The sequence below is a fragment of the Callithrix jacchus genome, chromosome 6 (assembly GCF_049354715.1).
Source record: "Callithrix jacchus isolate 240 chromosome 6, calJac240_pri, whole genome shotgun sequence".
Classification (NCBI taxonomy): domain Eukaryota; kingdom Metazoa; phylum Chordata; class Mammalia; order Primates; family Cebidae; genus Callithrix; species Callithrix jacchus.
In genome coordinates, this window is record NC_133507.1 from 158,782,099 (window position 1) to 158,803,601 (window position 21,503).

At 50.4% G+C, this 21,503-nt stretch overlaps 1 protein-coding gene across 5 annotated transcripts in view; it reads left to right on the forward strand.

Annotated features, from left to right (window-relative positions):
- The first annotated feature begins 1,024 nt into the window (after positions 1–1,024).
- MLPH (melanophilin) overlaps positions 1,025–21,503 on the forward strand; it is a 71,624-nt gene continuing 51,145 nt past the window's right edge. For 4 of the 5 annotated variants that reach the window (XM_035306127.3, XM_035306130.3, XM_035306129.3 and 1 more), the window contains exons 1-2: positions 1,025–1,162; positions 7,433–7,566. In XM_035306127.3, coding sequence (XP_035162018.1) covers positions 7,457–7,566 — 110 coding nt within the window. In that variant the 5' untranslated portion in view covers positions 1,025–1,162; positions 7,433–7,456. Of the gene's footprint in view, positions 1,163–7,393; positions 7,567–21,503 lie in introns of all 5 variants that reach the window. The other variant, XM_035306128.3, reaches the window with a different exon arrangement.

A 21,503-nucleotide genomic window follows, 5' to 3' on the forward strand; every position in this document is an offset into this window, starting at 1 on the left:
ATAATCTAATGTGATATCACAACAATCCTCTAAGGTTGTTTCCTCTTCTGTTAAATGGTGATAGTAACATTTGTTCACCTAATAGCTTTATTTATTTTCCTATCCCGCTTTTGCAGATACAAAGACTGAATTGCAAAAGCAGTTCCTGGAGCAGAGAATGTAGGTTTTTAAATGACAAGTGAGAGGGAAGGGAAGGGAGAACGTTCTGAAGCGCCCGGTCCTGGAGGATGAAGGAGGGCAATTCTCCAGTGTCCGTGGGAACTCAGAAAGACAAGCTGCCCGGGCGGACAGGAGACCCCGCTGGCCTTGGGACTCGCTGAGTTTGCGGCGCCCATGAGCTGGCCCTGGAGTCCAGGAGTAGGGCGCAGAGGCGCGGAGCTCCCAGGCGTTCCCCGCAGCGCGTCCTAAGTCCTGGAACCGCCGCACCGCGCCTCGCGTCCTGGTTTCCACACCTGCCCCATCTGCCCGCGGAGCTTGGCTTTTCTTGGCAGGCGGGGCTGCCCACGGCTGCGGGGCCCTCCTGGCAGAATCCAAGGGGTGAGGGGCACTCGGTCTGCAGCAGAAAGCCCTGGGCTTAAAGTCCCATTTATTAGTTGGCGTTGCCACTTACTGGTCGGTGGCTTTGGTAGGGCGCGTTTCTGAGCCTCAGTTTCCCCATCTGTAAAGCCGAAGTAAATAGCGCTCTCCCTGCGGAATTAGAAATTTCGACGACGTGCTGCACGCTCAGCAAGCGGCTCCTACCCGGCCCAGAGCAGGACCTCGGCGCCAAGTCACCCGCAGAGTCGCCGCAACTCAAGCGAATCGCAGCTGTGTGGTCAACCTTCCCCTCCCCGCCGCCGTCTTTCTCCCCAGACTGGCTTGGGGACGAGTATCCAGGGCTCTCCCTGGCAGGGGCACCTCCAGCGCGGGCGCCCCAGGTGTCCGCCCCGCCCTCGGCCCTGCCGGGCGTCCGACGGGCCTGTGCTCCCGGAGCTGGGCGGGGCGCAGCCCATGTGGTTCGGGCGGGAGGCGCCGGGACCTGGCCAGTGGCCCGTCTGCCCGGGAGAGCCTGGCGCGAGCCAGCCGCCCTGCTCCCCGCGCGCTACTTGGCCCCATCATCCAACCTTGCCTCGGCGCCCGGACCTGACGCCGCCCTGCTTCGTCGTCCCCCGGAGAGGGTCCGGTGAGTGCACCAGGAAAGGGGAACAGCGGGGCCAGGGTGGCGTCCATGACTGGGGCCTTAGGCTTTGGGGGGTGCGCGGTGTCCCACGTAGCGCCACGGGTGCGAAAACGCCCCCCAGCCGCCAGCCTCCAGGCCCTGGTCCAGGCTGGTGAGGAGAGCGCGTTCCCAGCCACCCAGCCTTAGTCCCCAGGCTTCACCTGGATTGTTTGAGCAGACTGGTCTGGGTGCGGGGACGGGTGGGAATGGGGTGGTGGGGAAACCCCATCTTGGGCAAAACGGTTGGTTTTAATCAGAAGCTCCACTGCCTTCATTGCGGGTCTGCCATGCAGACTGGGCCAAGGCTGCTGACGCCATGGATACTCGGGCTGGCCCCAGGGGAAAGGCGTCCTCCCCGCCCAGGAGCTGGTCTTGGGGTAAGGAAGAGGCCAGATGATCTTGGCATGGGAGGAGGCACCCGGCTTCCTCTGGGCGTCTGAAAGCCTGTTTCATTGGAATCAGCTTTTGATTGAGGACGGTCTCCCTGGGCCCGCCGGGCAGATGTGGGAAGGGTCTCTGAGCTGTGCGCACCTGTGGGCTTCATCCCCACTGGCCCCAAGTCCCCACAGGAACAGAATCTCACTTCTAAATCCCCGAAGATTCCACAGGCTTAGACACCGCATCCTACTGACACTAACTGGCACTGAAAACTCCACCTCGAGTTGGGGCCTTTACAGGTCCTTTTTTAGATGGTGTGATTGGTACCTTGTTCACATATTTCCTTCTGAGGGAGTGATGACAGTTGGGGAGAGAGCAAGGCCCCCAATAGGTGCACAGAACACCATTGCTGGTGGCTGTGAAGTCTCAGGAAAGGCTCCTGGACGTGCAGACCACGCTGCTGAGCAGTGACACTGGCGCCTCGCGTTCAGCTGGCCTGCATCTGTCCTAAGAAGCCCATCCCTCCACCTGCTCATTAGCGGGACTCAGCTGACCTCACCAAGGCCTCAGCCTTCCTGGGCCAGCCCCCTCCCTGCCCAGGTGCTTAGTATCTAAGCCGCAGTCATAGGTCACTGTGCCCCCCGGCCCTCACTCAGGCTCGGAGAACAGCAGCAGGTGCCTCACAGGATGGGACTGATTGAAGATACATTTAGAGAACATGGGACGGTGCCAGGCTCAGACATGGGGAGGTAGTGAGTCTTGCTGAGTATGGCATGAGTGACTCGGAAAAATTAAACCAACTGAATGTGTGTCCAGTGGGGGATGGGGGTGGTGGGAGGGTCCCAGAACCCTGCGGGCTAATGGGAAAAGTGAATTTGGTGCCTTTCAATGGCTCGAGTGAGCCCCAGTCTCAGTCACTGGGGCAGCCTTCTAGGGCCAACTGTCTTGTTCTTCTCAGAAGCAACCTCTGGAGGAACAGCCTTCCCCACTACCCCCACGCAATCACTCCTCTCAATTTCAACATCCTGGCATCATCCAGGTCTGGAGAGGGCCAGAGAGGTCCTGGAGCTCAGCCATTGTCCATGGAACAGATGGGGAAACTAAGACCCTGAGAGGAGGGGCAGCTGTCCCAGGAGGCCGGGCGGCTGTGCCTGAACTGGAATGGAACCCAGCTCTCACCTCTCAGCCCCATCCTCCTTCTCAGCCTCACCTGGGACCCGTCTTGCAGTAGAGACTAGCACTGAGGCTTTAGGTGCAAATGCAGGACTCACGTCCATTTATAAATGAAGTTTACCAACAACTCCCCAGAGAGCTGGGAGAACAGAGGGATGGCAGATCAGTGAGCAGGTGGTCAAGGGGCAGAACTCTCTCCCAGTACTGTTGCTGCTGGAGCCATTCCAGAGCCTTGTGGCTACAGCACAGATATGCCTGGTTTAACTGTAGGGAAGGGAGTGGCCCTTCTGGCTGGAAATGTGCCCATTTAGCCACTGATAAGGGCTGGGGTCAGTGCCTACTGACAGGTATAAGGTCCTGCCTACGGAAATAACCACACCGGCTGACCTGAACGGCAGCATTTGGGAAACAGCCACTAAGGATTAAGACAGAAGGCTCCACAGTTGTCACCTCTGCCACCACCCCCCTTATCAGCAAGAATAGCACCATACAGCACACCTTGGCTCTGAGTCAGAGAGCATCCCTGCTGTTGTTAGCGTGCCAGTTTCTGTTTGCCCAGGCGAGTGACCACCCACAATCACCATTGTTCCAAGGCTCCCCAGGCAGCCAGCCCAGGAGCTAGTTAAGCCAAGTCTTCATGCAGGAGGAACGCCACCCCACCCCGATTTCCCTTCAATTTGGCCAAAACATGAATTCAACTCTTTAATGGATAAAGATGACACGCCACTGGAATTCAGCAGTCTGGGCCAGGGATACCCGTCTTACAAAATCAGCTCCTCTCTCCCCTCCCTGCCTGTTAATCCCTTTGTCCCCTTCCACTGCCCCACTATGGCTATTAAACCACTGGGGAAGGCAGACTGTCTCCAGTGTTTAATATGATTGAATCTGAGCAGTGGAACAGACGCTAAGCGGAAGTGTTTTGTTCAGGAACCTCGTGAGTAGGTGTTATCTACACAGGAATGGAACAAGAAGCAGATAGAGCAGGGTGGCATCTACCCTCCCCCAGCACGTGCACTCTGGGAGCCCCACCCCTACCCCACCCAGCCAGGGCAGGCACAGAGCAGCCCTGCACCCCTCATGGGTCTAGCATGTTCTCTGTCCCCACCAGAGACACTCCAGCCCAAGTGACAGAGTGGGACCTTGTCTCAAAAAAAAAAAAGAAAAAGAAAAAGAAACGAAACCAAGATTTGAAAGGGGATAAAATGGAGGAGAAACAGATATCCAGGCAGCCTCTAGGACATCGGTTCTGATGTGCTGTGACCTTTTTATCCATCCATTTACTGGTCACAGACTGTGGTCTAAAAAGGTAAAGCTTGCAAGATTGACAAAAGCAGATTTTTCCTTTTGTTTTGCTTTTCTTCCTCACACATTATGATTTAAGTTTGTCAAACTGAAGTCTAGAATTTTGGCCTCCACTTGAGGAGAAGAGAGGGAATGATAATGCTTCAGCTGATGGTCACACTGTCCATCCATTCTGAAAATAGAACATCAATGAATGCTCTTATGATCCCATTTTTTTCAGAACTCCCAAAAAATAAAAATGAATGAACCTCAGTCATGCAGAGTCATATATCAAATAATAACTTTATGTTCCAATTTTTTTTTTTTTTTTTTTCTGAGACGGAGTTTCGCTCTTGTTACCCAGGCTGGAGTGCAATGGCGCAATCTCGGCTCACCGCAACCTCCGCCTCCTGGGTTCAGGCAATTCTCCTGCCTCAGCCTCCTGTTCCAATTCTTTAGAAACCAGAAAGTGTGTGCTCTATGGAAGCATCGAAAATTAATTCTGTGGTAAGGGTTTCCTGACCAGACCTAGATCCAACTGTAAAGGAGCAGGGTTTGCTTGTCCCAGGGCACTGAGGCAATCTCTTCCTGTCGCAAACACTCATCTTTATGTTTAAGGGTGGAAATGCTGAGGAGTGGGTGCAAAAAATTCAACAAATTAGCCTTCTCCATTTTTATGGCATAAGCCAGGGACTACTTTGGTTGACTTCCATGAGAGCTCTGTGGACATTTTCATTTAAATAGTATCTGCCCAGAAAATGTCACTTTTCATAATTAATCTCTTGTGCAACAAAATCAAAGTACATCTCCAGCACAGGGGGAGTTTTGTTCGTAATTTTTTTTTTTTTTTTTTGAGACGGAGTTTCACTCTTGTTACCCAGGCTGGAGTGCAATGGCGCAATCTCGGCTCATCACAACCTCCACCTCCTGGGTTCAGGCAATTCTCCTGCCTCAGCCTCCTGAGTAGCTGGGATTACAGGCACACGCCACCATGCCCAGCTAATTTTTTGTATTTTTAGTAGAGACGGGGTTTCACCACGTTGACCAGGATGGTCTCGATCTCTTGACCTCGTGATCCACCCGCCTCGGCCTCCCAAAGTGCTGGGATTACAGGCTTGAGCCACCGTGCCTGGCCTAGTGTTTTTATGATAAACAAATGGTCAGCAGCACTGATAAGAGAAGCTTTTCAGAATTCAGAAGCAAAATTGAGTCTTTTTGATGGTTTTAAGACTTCCCCCTGAAAGCACACAGGTTGGACCCCTTCTCTGATTTCTTGAGAACATAGGTTCAAGTCCTCAAGGAAAACTTGTTGAAATCACAAGGTAATTTTTAAACTTTCAGTTACTCACAACAGAAGTCCTAGTCACACAAACAAAATCGTCCCCAAGGCCTCAGTGACCAGAGCAGAGCTGGTCTGTCTGTAGCTGCAGCATCCGAGGGCTGAGGGCTTCCCTGTCAAAGCGTGCTGCATACCAGGGAGCCTCAAGCGCCGAAAAGCACCTGCTGCATGCTGGGAACAGACAGAGCTACTATTCTGGTGGAGCTTAACAATAACTAATGGGACATCACCAACTGTTAAGGGGCATAAAGAAACGCTAAAGGGATGGGGACAGGTGAAGGAGTAGAAACCAGAGTATGGTCAGGGAAATCCTCTGTAGGGACTGTGCACAGTTTTGCAGTGTCCAGTGTGCATGCATTGGTGGCGAGGTTCTCCCTGGTACAATTGCGCTCCAATTTCATACCCAGCAGTAATGTCCACATCAGCATGAGCTATGGGGCCTGTATGTTATTGTCATATGAAAAACCAGCAAGAGGATCTGTCATTTTCTACTCAGCCACCACCACTGAATCACTGCCCTGCCTCACACCCATCACCCACCCAACAGGATATAAAGGCCAAGGTCTTCTTTGACTCACCCACCACCCAAGTGAATGAGTCTCCCCTAGAGCTTGGCTACTCAGAGGGGTCTGGAGAGCAGCATGGCCAGAACATGGGCCAACTCTAACATGCACCTGAGCTGCCTGGGGATCTTGTCAAAAGGCAAATTCTGAATGAGTAGGTCTGGAATGGGGCCTGAGAGTCTGCACTTTTAACAAATTCCCAGGGGATGCTGCTGGTCCACAAGCCACGTTTTGAGTTGCAAGCAAAATTCTAAGGTTCCACTTATCTTGGCTTTTGACAGAGGATTTTTCTTCCTCTGTCCTTTGGACATTGATTGGGATCAGGTCTGATGAACTTCAAAAAGGGCGTAAGATCATCTGAGGTTTGACTTCTTGGTCATCAGGTTACCTGCAAACAGCATCACACAGTGCCTTGGGTGGGGTTGCTGCTCTACTGAGCAGCTGAGTCACACCAGATTCTTGGCCAGACACTGAGGCTCCCACCTGGAACCCCAGCTCTTTGGGAGGCTGAGACAGAAGGATTGCTTGAGCCCAGGGGTTCAAGACCAGCCTGGGACACACAGTGAGACCTTGTCTCTAAAATATTTTTTTTAAGTTAAAAAAAAAAAAATTCAACTAGATTTGCTGAGGGTGAAGCCTGGCCACCAGTAGTGTTAGTTGATTCTAATACACACCAGGCTTGAGAATCCCTGCTGGGTAGCCCCATAGCTGACCTCTCTCGAGTAAATAAAGCTCAGCACCTGCTGTTCATCCTGCCCAGGTGTCTTGTTCTCCCAAGTTGCATCACTTTTGCCTCCCCATGGAAATTATGTGGATATTTCCAGCACAAGCACATCCCCCTCACAGGCATCAGGCTCGTATGACCTCCCACTGGAGCCACACCCCCAACGTGGCAAACCTAAACAGCTCCCCACACCCAGAGGATGCTAAAACATTCCAGGTGCTGTGTAGTCTCCCAGCTTTTCCACCTAGTGGGTCAGTCATCCAGGCATCCCTCTCCACATGGAGCCTGCACCATTGCTCTAGGAGATCTGGGAGATGCACAGGAGACTCTGAGCTGACTGTGACTTTGCTGCGACGTTTCCTCTTTTCTGTGCTGTTCCCTCTCCCAAGAAACTTAAAGTGAGAAGCCTCAGGGATGGAGCATTTTTCTCCTGGGGTTTCCCATTGCAAAGCTCAACCCTAGGTCAGGGAGAGGATCCGTGCCTCTGGATGAGGAGATCACTGACATTTATCCCACAATGGAAAGAGAATGAGGGACCCGTGCTGAGTTTGTTCGGGAGAGTAGGAAGTAGATCCCTTTTAAAACTCGAATGTGGGAATTTTGCATAGATTCACTTAAATTCATTACACTACACAAGTTTCCAGACAAGCATTTGCCTGTTTAGAAAACCACTTAACCCAAGTGGAGACAGATGCCCTGAGAAATCTCTGACTTTGTGACTTGGTTGGCGTCGATAGGCTTCCAGGACTGACGACCGTGATCCTGTGACATTCTAGGTGTGACCCCGACAAGAAGCAGAAATGGGGAAGAAACTGGATCTTTCCAAGCTCACTGATGAAGAGGCCCAGCACGTCTTGGAAGTTGTGCAACGAGACTTTGACCTCCGAAGGAAAGAAGAGGAAAGACTAGAGTGAGTGTGCCATGCTGAGCTCATGGAGCCCGGGTCCCTGATGTCCCCCCCAGGGCCATCATCTGGGTGCTCTCCGGGTGGGTAGATGGCTACGTGAAGGGTGAAGACTGGTGGACAGAAAGCCGGGTCTGGGACAGGGTTCTTGTTTCTGGCCTTGGTCTTCTCATTGAGGGGATTTGACTTGCCAAACGGACATTCAGTTGTTCTCTGAATAGTTTTATTTCAAGTTGACCCAGTGTCCGTGGTGATACCTCCTAAGCCAGGTCATGCTTAGCCACATCTTTGAAGAACATAGCAAAAGGTGGTGCATGGGGAAAGTCTCCACCCATTCTGAGACAACCAGATGTTGGAATCAAGACTTTAGGACAGAGGCTGTCCTTCCACCTTCCCTCTCATCAGTGCCAGGCAGCATCCTGTCCTCACCATGGCTGACCCCAGCACCATTTTGTACCACTCCGCCCAGTGACTGGGCTAACACCCACCTGTCCTTGTTCACTCCTCCCTCCACTGCACATCTGCCTCCCCCATCTATCATCTGGGCCCCCTTATCCTTTCTTCATGTCTTTAGTGGATTGGGTCAGGCTGTGAGAAGGAGGCATATGAGGAAAACAGTCAAGCAAAAGCTGAGAGGATGCTCAGGGTGGAGGGTGGAGGGCAGAGGGCAGAGGGTGGAGGGCAGAGAGTGGAGGGCAGAGAGTGGAGGGCAGAGGGTCGAGGGCAGAGAGTGGAGGACAGAGAGTGGAGGGCAGAGAGTGGAGGACAGAGAGTGGAGGGCAGAGAGTGGAGGGCAGAGGGCGGAGGGCAGAGAGTGGAGGGCAGAGAGTGGAGGGCAGAGAGTGGAGGACAGAGGGTAGAGGGCAGAGAGTGGAGGACAGAGAGTGGAGGGCAGAGAGTGGAGGGCAGAGAGTGGAGGGCAGAGGGCGGAGGGCAGAGAGTGGAGGGCAGAGAGTGGAGGACAGAGGGCGGAGGGCAGAGAGTGGAGGACAGAGGGCGGAGGGCAGAGAGTGGAGGGCAGAGGGTGGAGGGCAGAGGGTGGAGGGCAGAGGGCGGAGGGCAGAGGGTGGAGGGCAGAGGGCGGAGGGCAGAGAGTGGAGGGCAGAGAGTGGAGGGCAGAGAGTGGAGGGCAGAGAGTGGAGGACAGAGAGTGGAGGGCAGAGAGTGGAGGGCAGAGGGCGGAGGGCAGAGAGCGGAGGGCAGAGAGTGGAGGACAGAGGGCGGAGGGCAGAGGGTGGAGGGCAGAGGGTAGAGGGCAGAGAGTGGAGGGCAGAGAGTGGAGGACAGAGGGTGGAGGGCAGAGGGCAGAAGGTGGAGGGCAGAGGGTGGAGGGCAAAGAGTGGAGGGCAGAGGGTGGAGGGCAAAGAGTGGAGGGCAGAAAGTGGAGGGCAGAGGGTGGAGGGCAGAGAGTAGAAGGTGGAGGGCAGAGGGTAGAAGGTGGAGGGCAGAGGGCAGAGGACCCCTCTGAAAACAGCAGGAGAGAGCCTGGCATGCCCCAAGGAGAGCATAGGCTGGCGAGGCTGGAGTGGAGTGAATGAGGGGGCCAGGAAGAGAGTCTGTTGGAGACATAACGGGTGGGGGACATGGGATTTGGTGCAGGTCACGGGGGTCCTATAGAGCTTTACAGGGCCTCAGCCTTTCTCTGAGTCACCACAGGCCTTTGAGATGAGCAACAGCAAGTCCTGTTCTCTCACGGTTCACGGTGCTGGGCTCTGTGAAGTGGCCAGGTGCACTTTGCAGGCAGAGCCAGCAAGCTTGTCAAGACATCAGATGTGGGGTATCCAGGGTGGGATGGATCAAGGGCAACTTTAAGGCTGTAGCCTGAGCATCTTGAAGGACAGAGATGCGGTCAGCTCTGCTGGGAGGGCACAGATGGAGAGGTTTGGGGGAAATGTTTCAGGCATGTTGAAGTGACATCACGCAGCTATGTCCAGCGGGCGTTGGACACACACTAGCCCAGAGCTCAGAGGAGATGCTTCATAACGGTGACGCTTCACATGGTGAAACCAGATCAATGGTATTTGTATTCGTTTCTAGGGCTGCTGCATATGTGACTTGTACCCTACAGCTTTAGCACAGATTTAGTTTTAGGTTTAAAACATACAGCTGTCCTGCAGGTCAGAGGTCCTAAAGTCAAGGTGTCCTCAGAGCTGCATACCAGCTGGAGGCTCGAGGGAAGACCCATCTCTTGGCCTTTTCCAGGCTCAGAGGCTTCCTGGATTCCTTGGCTCCTGGCCCCTCCTCCACCCTCCGCCTCCAAGGCCATCAGCACAGCGTCTAACAATGTCTCCCTCTCCCTCTGTTTCTCTCTTACCCTCACCCTCTCTCGCCTATGCCTCCATGATCATGTCCCTCTGTCTGACTCTCCTGCCTTCCTCTTTCCCTGTGAGGAGAAATATGGTTACATTAGGGACTTCCCGCATCATCCAGGACCCTCTCCTCTTCTCAGGATCCTTAATATCATTCTATCAGCAAAGTCCCTTTTGCTATGTGAGGTGACATTTTCACAGGTTATTGGGACTAGGACATGAATATCTTGGGGTGGCGGTATTATTCAGCTGACCCCAGCATTTAAACCTGCAGGGCTGCAGGAGACTGCACTACAAGAGAATTTAGATAGAGACCAGCCCCAGGGGACTTCAGCTCAAATATATTGAGGAGAAAAAGCACTAAGAAAGGAGACAGAAGGAGCCGCAGAAGTGGGGTGCTTTGGGCCCCCACACTGAACAGGGTCCATGACAAAGCATTAGGTGAAGCAGGAGCAGTTCGGCCCCACACGGAGCAGGGGCGCCTGTGTTGGTGGAGAGGGGCTGGATCAGAGCCGCCCCACTGTGTGATCCCCCACTCTCCCTCGGCCCTGGACCACCGATCACCCCTGGATTCCACTGTGGCCCGGGTTTCACCACTGGCCTTTGGAGAGGGCCTATCCTGCTATGGTAGAGCTAGTACCAGACTGGTGCCCACAGCTGGCTGCAACCAGCTTCTCAAAGCCTGAGCAGGGGCTGCTGACTGGCACACAGCTGACCCCAGGGCTGCCACCCTGTCCCCTCCACTGGCAGGAAGATGCAGTCTCACAGGCCCCGTCCTCACCCTCCTCTCTGTAATCTCAGATCCCCCGTTTCCACATTCTGAAGTCCCTCACCCTCTCTTTCCCATTCATTCTATGTAAACTCAAATGTTCTCTCTCTGTTTAAACCAGAGCAGCAATCCCTGCCTCAGCCTTGGCATTCAGCTGTGCCAAGGGTAGAACCCTGTTCTCATTAATAGAACCTTCTTCCCAGGCAGGTCCTTCCCAGATGGATCCTGCTCTGTCTCCGGGGCAGCCCTGGCTATTGTCAGCCCTTATTTTAAATGGCAACTTGTAACTTCTCATTGCCTATGTATAGATGATGCAGAGAAATGGAAAGGATAGGGGAGCCATGTTTTCCAAGAAGCAGAGGGAGGGAGCCAGTGGAGCCTCAGGGTCCCGGGCAGGCACTGTCTTTCAGGGGCTGTTGAGTGCTCAGCCCTGCTCTGGTCCAGGCTTCTCTGAAGCGGGTTTAGCAGAAACTCCCCTGTGTTTCCTGTCTGTGATTCACCCACTTCTGACACCTGTCTTTCCTTATTTCATGTTCTTCTCACAATTTCACATTGCAAAGAAGGGACACACCTCGATCACCTCTCAGGACTCTTAGGAAAGGACGTCTTTTGTAAGAACAAGGGTTCTGATGACCCCACCTGGTGGGTCGCTGATGGCCAGCTGGTTACAGCCAAGGTCACATGGCTCATTGTGTGCCCGAGGCCGTTTGCTCAGAATGAGCCGGTGGTGGGGGCGTGTAAGTGGCCCACTCTGCTATGTCTTCGTGGCCTATTATGTGATTGGGGATGGGCTTGTTAGATGCCCAGATGCCTTGCTACGGGAAGGGGCCACATGAACGTAGAGTACCATGTTGAAAATGTCAGTGTGCAGAGAGGCAGTGCTATGGAAAGCCTGTGTCAAGGTGCTGTTAGGTCAAGAATACTGCAGCCCAAATGGCATTGCTATGATGGGTCTTACCATGAGAATACATTTCAGCGGGTGATACATTTGAAAGACAAAGAGTCATATAAACCAGTGGCACCCAACGTTTTTGGCACCAGGGACCAGTTTCATAGAAGGCAATTTTTCCACAGATGGGTGGGGGGGTGGGGGTAGTGATGGGGATGGTTTCGGGATGAAACTGTTCCACCTCATTCTCATAAGGAGCACGAAGATTAGATCCCTGGCAGGCACAGTTCACAATAGAAACTATAGGCGTTCTATGAGAATCTAATGCTGCTGTTGACCTGGTGGAGGCGGAGCTCAGGCGGGAATGCTGTCTTACCCAAGGCTCACCTCCTGCCACATGGTCGGGCTCCTCACAGGCCAGGGACCCATGCTGGGCTGCAGCTGGGGGGCTGGGGACCCCAATGTAAACAGTGTGGGGGCAGAGGTCAAGAGGTTTTTGAGTTTCCTGTTGTTTCATTTGCGCTTGTCTTTTGCTGACTGCCTTATGGGTTAAATATGCCACTAAAAGTCGAGCTGCCTCTACCTGGGAGACGCCTTCTCACAGGTGGCGCCTGAGCCCCGGGGAGTGGCAGGGCCCTGGCAGGTGCACATGTCCCGTGCAGGCGCCGTGAGCACATACTCGCTGAGTGTTCTGCTCAAACCTCACAATGCTGACGCTTGGCAAGGCCACAGAGGAAACAGGCGTAGAATAAAGGCTCTGGTTCTTGGCAGCAGAATTGGTTCTGCAAGGAGCTGGCGAAATTACCAGAAATCCATGACGACACAGAAGATAACTTTTACAAGCATGAACCTCCTTCTTCTCCATCTTTCCTCATTGTTCATCTGTGCGGCTCACCGAGTTCAACATGAACCACCATCTGCGTGTTCCCGCCGCAGGGTCTCGTTCTCTGCAGCGTCTCTCTGGGTGGCATCCTCCAGGACCTCATGTCTGCTCCCGATCACTGAGTCTTAAATATCTGAACGAGCAACAGGCTGGATGAAGAAACTGGTGCTCAAGGGACCACTGAGTGTGTGGCGGTAATAAATGCAGCAATTCGGGAACCGCCCGGCAGTTTCCAGTGTCTCACACCCTGTGAGAGGGATGCTCATAGGCAGCCCAGCGGAGGAACCCAAGGTCACTGACAGGAGAGAGGAGAGAATTAGCAGGGGTGGGGGACTGTAAAACTGGGAAGCGCACCCAGTCATTGCGTGGAAAGAGCTTTACTAGCCCGACTCTGCATCAGGTGAACGCGGCATGCAGACGCAAGGCCGGTGCCCAGGAAACAAGTTTCCCAGGGGGTTGATCTGCTTAAGAGCTGATTCACTAAATGCACCAATGTAAAAGCAATCAAACCAAAGAAAATGTATGTCTTTTAACATATTTTAAATTAGTGGATTGTGTCAGATGGATTCCGGCTCAGTATTTCTCCCCAGATACGAGCCACAATCCACGTCGAAGGGCATTGGCCGGGGTCTGGAGGTGACCTGCACCTTTTCCCACAGCATCAGGACATCAGGATTTCTCCTCTGACAAAGCGGGGACAAACAAGCTGGCCCAGATCCCTGATATACTGGAGGAAGGCGGGCACGTGACCCTGAGACCCCGAGACCAGCGTACTGTCCCCAGGCCATGGAAGCTCCTGCCCCCTTGGCCAGGCCTGCCCCTCCCTCCAGGCTGTGCTGTAGACATTCAGTGATGCACAGCCCGACCAGGCTCTCCTTGCCAGCCCTTAGGAGGAATCGGTGAGAAGGAAGGGGAAGGCAGCATGTCTTGATCCAGCCCACGCAGGCATGGATTTAGGAATGGGCTGTTTGCTACATAGAGTGGGAGGGTTGTTCCTGCCTCACACGAGGACACAGTGCTGTGCACCATAGAATCAAAAACTCGAAGATGTACAAAATGTGGATGTTAGCACCGCTGGCGTCAGACTCGCATTTTAGGATAGATTTGAGTTAACACCCGCGTCCTGTCCCAGGACTGCCCAGTCCTCAGCCCCTCCTCGGCCTTTGTCCCTCCTGACTCTGCCCTCCTCCCAAACCTCTGTCCTGGGCGTTCCTTTCCCCACACTCCCCTGACTTTGCTCTGTGGTTAGTTGGAAGCCTCTTCTTTTTCCTCCCAGCCTGTTATTGGAATAAATTGCCAATGACAGGTCTTCCTAGAGGGCTTGAGTCCATCTGTTTTCGTGGATGCATCTTTCAAATGGTCAAAGAACAAACAAATTCTCCGTGATTTAAACTGTTTCATCCCAGAGTGTTCACTAGCCCTGCCCTGACACCTCATACTGACAAAGATAAAGAACAAATAAATTCTCCGTGATTTAAACTGCTTCATCCCAGAAAGAGTGTTCACTAGCCCTGCCCTGACACCTCATACTGATAAAGATAAAGAAAAAAATACAGCCCAGCTGAGGCGGGAGAATTGCCTGAACCCAGGAGGCGGAGGCTGCGGTGAGCCGAGGTCGCGCCATTGCACTCCAGCCTGGGTAACAAGAGCGAAACTCCGTCTCAGAAAAAAAAAAAATACAGCCCAGTTAAATCATCATGCAAATAGACCTAAGGCCACACTGTCCATGACAGAAGCTACTAGCCACTCGTGGCTATTTAAATTAATTGTAATAAAATTATAATTAAATAAAAGTTAGCTCTTCAATCTCATTAGTCACACTGCAGGTTTTGAACGGCCACACGTTGGTACAACATATCAGACCTTTGCGGAGGCCAATTTGGAATAGGCAGCAAAAGTCTTAAAAGTGTGCTCCGCAGCTCCTCTGCTGACAGTCAGCATAAGGAGAGAATCAGACAAGGGTTACAGGAGACAAGAACTAGAAAGACCCAATGTCCAAATCTTCAGGCTTCGCTTAAATGCCAAATTTAACAACAATTTAACAACGGATTGCTCAGCACCAAATACAAACAATGCTATAGAAATAAATTGGCATGAATAGTTCACAAGACATTGTCCAGTAGAAAAAGCAAGTTGTGAAAATGTAAATTTATCCCATTTTACTTTTTTTGTTTTTTGAGACAGGGTCTTACTCTGTTACCCAGGCTGGAGCGCAGTGGCGCAATCATGGCTCACTGCAGCCTCGACCTCCCGGACTCAAGCAATCCTCCCACCTCAGTTTCCCAAGTAGCTGGGACTACAGGCGTGCACCACTACACCCAGCTAATTTTTAAATTTTTTGTAGAGATGGGGTCTCTCTATGTTGCCCAAGCTTGTCTTGAACTCCTAGGCTCAAGTGATCCTCCCACTCCAACCTCCCAAAGTTCTGGGATTACAGACGTGAGCCATCACACTTAGTCCCATTTTGCTTTTTAAAAAGTACATCAAAAAAACCAGTAATAGCGGCAGAAGCTCAGCACTCACGGAGCCCTCTCTGGATGTGGCTCTCTGTGCCGTGTATTGGAGTCTAGCCCTTCTCTGTCTCCTTTGCTGGAACTTCCCAGACTCCTTACATATTCCCTACTGCAGGGTCCAAGGTCCTGGCCTCAACTCTCTTCTCTGCTCTGTGTCACTTCTCCAGTGACCTTGTCCAGCCCCAACGTTTTAAATGACTTCTAGACCAGCTCTGCCTGATGGAACATTCTGCAGTGATGGAAAGGTTCTGTACCTGCAGCTAGGGACTACTATAGTGGTGAGACAACCCATCTAAACAATGAGTCCCAAATCTACACCCACATCAGAGGCTTGTCCTCCAAACTCTGACTTTTGTAGACAAAGCCTGCAGGACACTGCAGCCAGAGTTTCCCACTGGCATCTCTGTCCCAGCAGGTCCAAAACAGAAGTTGTAATTTCTCCTCCACCTCCAGGCACCGCCTCCTCATCTTGGATGCAGGCTGATTGCCAGAGTTAAGTTCTCAGGACTCATGGCTGTCTCTGCTTCTTCCCTCTCAACCCACATCCCACCCTCAGCCAGCCCCGTGGCTCAGCCATCAAAATATGTCCCCAGTACAGCTTCAACTCAACACCCTCACTGCTGGCCTCAGGTCAGGCCACACTATCTTCCTGTGGACACCACAGGAATCCACCTCCGACCAACACTCACCCTTCTCTCCCTCCACTCTTGTGGTCCGTTCTCCCCAGGGCCCCTGGACTCACCCCTTAAAAATGTGGATCAGGGTTGCGCGAGGTGGCTCAGGCCCATAATCCCAGCACTTTGGGGGACCAAGGTGGGCAGATCACGAGGTCAGGAGATCAGAACCATCCTGGTTAACACGGTGAAACCCCATCTCTACTAAAAATGCAAAAAACTTAGCCAGGTATGGTGGCAGGTGCCTGTAGTTCCAGCTACTCAGGAGGCTGAGGCAGGAGAATCACTTGAACCTTGGAAGCAGAGGTTACAGTGAGCTGAGATCATGCCAGTGATCAGGCCACGGTCTGAGCAACAGAGCCAGACCCTGTCTTAAAATTTAAAAAAAAAAAAATGCAGATCAGGCCACCCCCCAACCTCCGGCTCATAACCCCCACAGAGCTTCCATTGTGTTTATGATGAAATTCGCCCCTTGCCCCTGCTCACTGTGGGACCTCCCACCTGCATTTCCTCCTTAGCTCTTCTCCAATGCCCAGTGAGTCATTTCCTTGTTAGTGTCTTGTCCCTGCGGGCATCTGAGCCCCACAAGGGCTCTCTGCGTTGGCTACAGTGTCACAAGCCACTAGCACACTGCTGAACGTGGGATGGCTCCACAGCTGTCTGCGTTCTCGTTGGATGATGACCTCTTTCAGCTTCATCTCTGTTGTCTCATTTAACCCTCAGACACCCTGGGGTGTGGTTACTATTACTGTCCCCATTCACAGGTGAGAAACTGAGGCAGGTTGCCCAGCTATGATGAGTATCTGGGAAATGTGAACTTTTGGCATTGGAGGGTCTATCTGCAGGGAGCGATAGCTGTGTATTGTCTCGGATTCTTGTTCCTCTCATCTCCTTTTCCCCCATAAACATATATTACATCTAAAATAATTCACTCTAGGCTGAGCACAGTGGCTCATTCCTGTAATCCCAGCACTTTGGGGGGTCAAGGAGGGTGGATTACCTGAGGTCAGGAGTTTGAGACCAGCCTGGCCAACATAGTAAAACCCCCTGTCTCTACTTAAAATAAAAAAATACGGGGGGAGGACTCAAGATGGCACTGTGAGAACAACCCAGGATTGGAGCTCTCGTTGAATCCGCAAACGGTGAGTCGGAGCTGCATTTCCAGACTGATCTTTGTTGCCCACAGAATGGGGAAACTCCCAAGTATAAAGGAGACGCGGGATGCCAGGCAGTAGGTCTGCCTGGCGAAGCCGGCAGCTGGGGCGGCGGCGGCCGGCCCTACCCAGCAATCCCCACAGGGCACGCTTGTCCGGGTGCCCTGTTGAACCGGCAACCTGAGACTTGAGAGGGCTGGACTTGAGACTGAACGAGACTTGGACAGTAGGCCAGCCCAGGGGATTGCAGGGACAGATCGTTTGGGACACCCAGTGGGACGAACAAAACCGCGATTTCAAACTATCCCGAGCAGATGGTCCGAGACACTCTGTGGGGGAGGGGCGTCCACCACTACCGAGGCAACCCACCCCAACTGAGATGCAAGCCCACTGCTGACGCAGCCTGCCGTTGCTGAGGCAACACGCTACAACAAAGAGACTCTGCTGCAGGGCATGGCAGAGACCACAGCAGAGCCTGCAGGAACAGGGCGAATCACACAACAGCAGGGCGGAGCCTCGGCAGCCAAACAGTGGCTAGTCTGCCTTCTAGCTGGGCAGGACACCTCATCGGACATCGAAAAATAAAGCCCGAACCCCCCAACACAGAGCATTTGAGAAAAAAAGGGTTTTTTTAATGAGCTCTGTTGCAGCAGAATCAAACATAGCAGCCTAACAGCCCTGAATGAACAACAGAGCTCACAGCTCAGCAATTGAGCTCCTATAAAGTACAGACTGTCTCCTCAAGCAGCTTCCTGACCCCTCTATATCCAAAAGACTGACATTTGGCAGGCATCATCCTGGGACAAAGATAGCAGAAAAAGAAACGGGTAGCATCCCTCACTGTGCCACAGCTGCTAGAGGTGCACCCCAGACAAGCAGGGCCTAGAGTGGACCTCAGCAGTTGTACAGCGAAGGGGCGAGGCTGGTAGAAGGAAAACCAAGTAACAGAAATACTTCATCATCAACAATCTGGGTGTCCACTCAGAGACCCAATCGAAAAGTCAGCAACTACGCAGATGACAAGCGGATAAACCCACAAAGATGGGAAGAAACCAGCGAAAAAAGGAGGAAAACACCCGAAACCAGAACACCTCGCCTCCTAGAAATGACCAAAACTCCTCACCAGCAAGGGAGCAAAGCTGGACGGAGAATGTCTGTGACGAAATGACGGAATTAGACTTCAGAAGGTGGATAATGAGAAACTTTTGTGAGCTAAAAGAACATGTATTAAATCAATGCAAAGAAACTAAGGAACTTAAAAAAAGATTCGAGGAAATGATAACAAGAATGGATAACTTAGAGAGGAGTATGAATGAATTAAAGGAGCTGAAAAACACAATACGAGAACTTTGTGAAGCATGCACAAGTTTCAATAGCCGAATTGACCAAGCAGAAGAAAGAATATCTGAAGTCGAAGACCAACTCAATGAAATAAAATGAGAAACCAAGATTAGAGAAAAAAGCGCAAAAAGGAATGAACAAAGTCTCCAAGAAATGTGGGACTATGTGAAAAGACCTAATCTACGTTTGATAGGTGTACCAGAAGGGGACAAAGAGAATGAATCCAAGCTGGAAAATACTCTTCAGGACATCATCCAGGAAAACTTCCCCCACCTAGCAAGACAGGCCAACACTCAAATGCAGGAAATACAGAGAACACCACAAAGATATTCTGCAAGAAGAGCAACCCCAAGGCACATAATCGTCAGATTCAACAAGGTTGAAATAAAGGAGAAAATACTAAGGGCAGCCAGAGAGAAAAGTCGAGTTACCCACAAAGGGAAGCCCATCAGACTCACAGCAGATCTCTCGGCAGAAACACTACAAGCCAGAAGAGAGTGGGGGCCAATATTCAACATTCTTAAAGAAAAGAACTTTCAACCCAGAATTTCATATCCAGCCAAACTGAGCTTCAGAAGTGAAGGAAAAATAAAATCCTTTGCGAACAAGCAAGTACTCAGAGATTTTGTCACCACCAGGCCAGCTTTACAAGAGCTCCTAAAAGAGGCACTACACATAGAAAGGAACAACCAGTACCAGCCATTCCAAAATCACACTAAAAGTTAAAGAGCATCAACATAATGAAGATTCTACAACAACTAACAGGCAAAACAGCCACTTAGCATCAAAATGGCAGTATCGAATTCACACATAACAATACTAACCCTAAATGTAAATGGACTAAATGCACCAATCAAAAGACACAGACTGGCAAATTGGATAAAAATCCAAAACCCATCAGTGTGCTGTATCCAGGAAACCCATCTCACATGCAAGGATACACAAAGGCTCAAAATAAAGGGATGGAGGAAGATTTACCAAGCAAATGGAGAGCAAAAAAAGCAGGAGTTGCAATTCTCATCTCTGATAAAATAGACTTCAAAGCAACAAAGATCAAAAGAGACAAAGAAGGCCATTATATACTGGTAAAAGGATCGATACAACAAGAAGAGCTAACGATCCTAAACATATATGGACCCAATGCCGGAGCACCCAGATACATAAGGCAAGTTCTTAATGACTTACAAAGAGACTTAGACTCCCACACAATAATAGTGGGAGACTTTAACACTCCACTGTCAATATTAGACAGATCAACCAGACAGAAAATCAACAAGGATATCCAGGGCTTGAACTCAGACCTGGAGCAAGCAAACCTGATAGACATTTACAGAACTCTCCACCCCAAATCCACAGAATATACATTCTTCTCAGCACCACATCACACCTACTCAAAAATTGACCACATAATTGGAAGTAAAGCACTGCTCAACAAATGCAAAACAACTGAAATCATAACAAACAGCCTCTCAGACCATAGTGCAATCAAGTTAGAACTCAGAATACAGAAACCAACCCAGAACTGCACAGCTTCATGGAAACTGAACAACTGGCTCTTGAATGTTGACTGGGTAAACAATGAAATGAAGTCAGAAATAAAGAAGTTCTTCGAAACCAATGAGAACGAAGACACAACATGCCAGAACCTCTGGGACACATTTAAAGCAGTCTCTAGAGGAAAGTATATAGCAATAAGTGCCCATATGAGGAGAATGGAGAGATCCAAAATTGACACCCTATTGTCAAAATTGAAAGAGCTAGAGGAGCAAAATCAAAAAAACTCAAAACCCAGCAGAAGACAAGAAATAACTAAGATCAGAGCTGAACTGAAGGAGATTGAGATACGAAAAACCCTTCAAAAAATCAATAAATCCAAGAGCTGGTTTTTTGAAAAGATCAACAAAATAGACAGACCACTAGCCAGATTGATTAAAAATAAAAGAGAGAACAACCAAATAGATGCAATAAAAAATGATAAAGGGGAAATCACCACAGATTCCACAGAAATTCAAACCATCATCAGAGAATATTACAAACAACTCTATGCACATAAACTAGTAAACCTGGAAGAAATGGATAAATCCTGGACTCCTGTGTCCTCCCAAGCCTAAACCAGGAGGAAGCTGAAACTATGAATAGACCAATAACAAGGTCAGAAGTCGAGGCAGCAATTAAGAGCCTACCACACAAAAAAAGCCCAGGTCCAGATGGGTTCACAGCCGAATTCTACCAGACACACAAAGAGGAGCTGGTACCATTCCTTCTAAAACTATTTCAAACAATCCAAAAAGAGGGAATACTTCCAAAATCATTTTACGAGACCAACATCATCCTGATACCAAAACCCGGCAGAGACCCAACAAGAAAAGAAAACTTCAGGCCAATATCCATGATGAACATAGATGCAAAAATCTTCAATAAAATATTGGCAAGCTGAATGCAACAGCAAATCAAAAAACTTATTCACCATGATCAAGTAGGATTCATCCCGGGGATGCAAGGCTGGTTCAACATATGCAAGTCTATAAACGTAATTCACCACATAAACAGAACCAAAAACAAAAACCACATGATTATCTCAATTGACGCAGAGAAGGCCTTTGACAAAACTTAACAGCCCTTTATGCTAAAAACCCTCAATAAACTCGGTATTGATGGAATGTATCTCAAAGTAATAAAAGCTATTTACGACAAACCAACAGCCAATATCACACTGAATGGGCAAAAACTGGAAGCATTCCCTTTGAAATCTGGCACTAGACAAGGATGCCCTCTTTCACCACTCCTATTCAATATAGTTCTGGAAGTTCTAGCCAGAGCAATCAGGCAAGAAAAAGAAATAAAGGGTATTCAAATAGGAAAGGTGGAAGCCAAATTGTCTCTATTTACAGACGACATGATAGTATACCTAGAAGACCCCATCACCTCAGCCCAAAAACTCCTGAAACTGATAAGCAACTTCAGCAAAGTCTCAGGATATAAAATCAATGTGCAAAAATCACAAGCATTCCTCTACACCAATAACAGACTTAAAGAAAGCCAAATCAAGAACGAACTGCCATTCACAATTGCTACAAAAAGAATAAAATACCTTGGAATACAACTCACAAGGAACGTACGGGACCTCTTCAAGGAGAACTACAAACCACTGCTCAACGAAATCAGGGAGGACACAAACAGATGGAGAAACATTCCATGTTCATGGTTAGGAAGAATTAATATCGTGAAAATGGCTATACTGCCCAAAGTAATTTACAGAATCAACGCTATCCCCATCAAGCTACCATTGACTTTCTTCACAGAACTGGAAAAAACCACCATGAACTTCATATGGAACCAAAAGAGAGCCCGCATAGCCAAGTCAATTCTAAGCAAAAAGAACACAGCAGGGGGCATCACACTACTGGATTT